Consider the following 1,891-nt stretch of genomic DNA (forward strand, 5'->3'; position numbering starts at 1 on the left):
CGTTTTTGAGGTTTATTTTCCGCTGTAATTAATTTAGAAAATGAAGAACATACATTCACCCCCCTCTGTATGTACATTTGGACCTAACAATTGGTATTAGAGCTTGTTGATCGATATACAGATCTGATCCGTTAGATTAGCAAGTTTTGTTGTTGATTTTGGTTGTACGGAGTCTAGGAGTGCTTTCGGTGTGTAGAGCTGATTTGGATTTGTTGGTTTGACTTGACTGGTTTGGTATTGTTGACTGACTGGGTTATCATATTTTGAGACGGTTTATTGCAAATTTTTCTCAGATTTGAAAAGATGAGTTCTCAGAAAGTTAGTAGTATCAAGGTTCCTCAGTTTGATAAATCGAGATATAATCTATGGAAAAAGAAAATGATATTGTATATTCGGGCGTCGAATCCAGAGTATATGAGAGTATTGAGAGAAGGAAGACATGTGCCAATGAAGGATCATCCGGAGTTGCCTAATATGAGAATGTCATGTCCTGAAGCAGAATGGAGTGCACGTGACAAAGAACTGATAGCTCTGGATGAAGGCATGCAGCTTATTTTGGTGGATTCGATGGATGATGATATGAGTCACCAAATTATGGTCTGTGAGAGTGCAAAGCACATGTGGGAAACCATAGAACTGCTTATGGAAGGAACTGAAGATGTCAGGAAAAATCGATTGGATATCTTGACTTTACAATATGAGGCCTTTAAGTTCTTTCCTGGAGAAAGTATTACTCAAGTCTTTGAAAGACTGAATAAGCTATTAAATGAACTAAGTATTCATGGCAAGACTTATCCTCAGATAGAAGTCAACAGGAAGTTTATGCTAGTCCTACCTCACCACTTAGAGAACAAGGCTTCATTTGTTCGTGAGCGTGTTGACTTTGAAACCATAACACTTGAAAAATTGTATGGTAAGCTGAAGACTCATGAAATGGAGCAAGAATAATGGAAAATCATCTATGGTGGAGGAACAGTTGACAGCAAGAATGCTGAACTCTCAAGACAACTACTCTTGTAGCCAGTGGAATCAAAGAGCTTGACATTACTGCTGAAAAGCCTAAGTCTAAAGCTGAAACGCTCTTTGAGGCTGAGATGGATGATGGAAACCTCTCTGGGAGTCCAAGTGACTACTACACCACTGAGGAGCTGCAAAGCATGGAAGATCCTACTATGGCCAATCTAGCAGGGATGTTCAGTAACATCAGGTTTAGAAGAAAGCAAGGTTATAGGGGTTCTGGAAGCAGCAACCGTGGTCAGAGGTCAAGTTCATCTTCTGGATCAGGTTACAAGACAGGGATGGTAGACAAAATTAAGTTCAGGTGCTACAATTGTGATGAGGTTGGGCATTTTGCCACTGAGTGCAGAAAGTCTCAACAAGGAAAGGATAAAGTCAAAGTTTATCAGAAGAAGGACTCTGGTAGCTCAAGGAAGTATCCAGTGAAATCATACATAGCTGAAGGGAAAAGCTGGGATGACACCGATGATGAAGAAGAGCAATATGGAAATCTAGCATTGATGGCAGAATCTTCTTATCATGTAACATTTCCAACTATTCGTGCTTTACCTCCAGATAAATTGTGTGAGAATGAACACTGTGTCGCCTTCAGGCAGACTGTCCTAGTGTATGGAAATGTTGTTTCTCATCACTATCTTAAAGCATGATGCAATACAAAGGAATGCATTAAACAACATGATACCATAAAAGAAGTGTATAGAAATGTTAGTACTACACTAAGATGTACTCTGCTTCATGTCGAAGACCTTAAAGTAGAACTGAAGAAAGTTAAAGATAAAAATGATAAGTTAGTTCTCGATAGGGTCAGTGTTGAGAATCTTTAGCAAACCAATAAATATTTAGAGCTTAAGATTACCAAGCACCTTGAGACAGA

At 39.0% G+C, this 1,891-nt stretch overlaps 1 protein-coding gene across 1 annotated transcript; it reads left to right on the forward strand.

Annotated features, from left to right (window-relative positions):
• The first annotated feature begins 303 nt into the window (after positions 1-303).
• Positions 304-1,664, forward strand: LOC141700682 (uncharacterized). Its single transcript, XM_074504390.1, has 2 exons — positions 304-913; positions 1,021-1,664. Exons 1-2 carry the CDS (start codon positions 304-306, stop codon positions 1,662-1,664), a joined length of 1,254 nt encoding a protein of 417 aa, XP_074360491.1.
• Positions 1,665-1,891: the final 227 nt, after the last annotated feature.

This window comes from Apium graveolens, chromosome 2 (assembly GCF_009905375.1).
Source record: "Apium graveolens cultivar Ventura chromosome 2, ASM990537v1, whole genome shotgun sequence".
Classification (NCBI taxonomy): Eukaryota; Viridiplantae; Streptophyta; class Magnoliopsida; order Apiales; family Apiaceae; genus Apium; species Apium graveolens.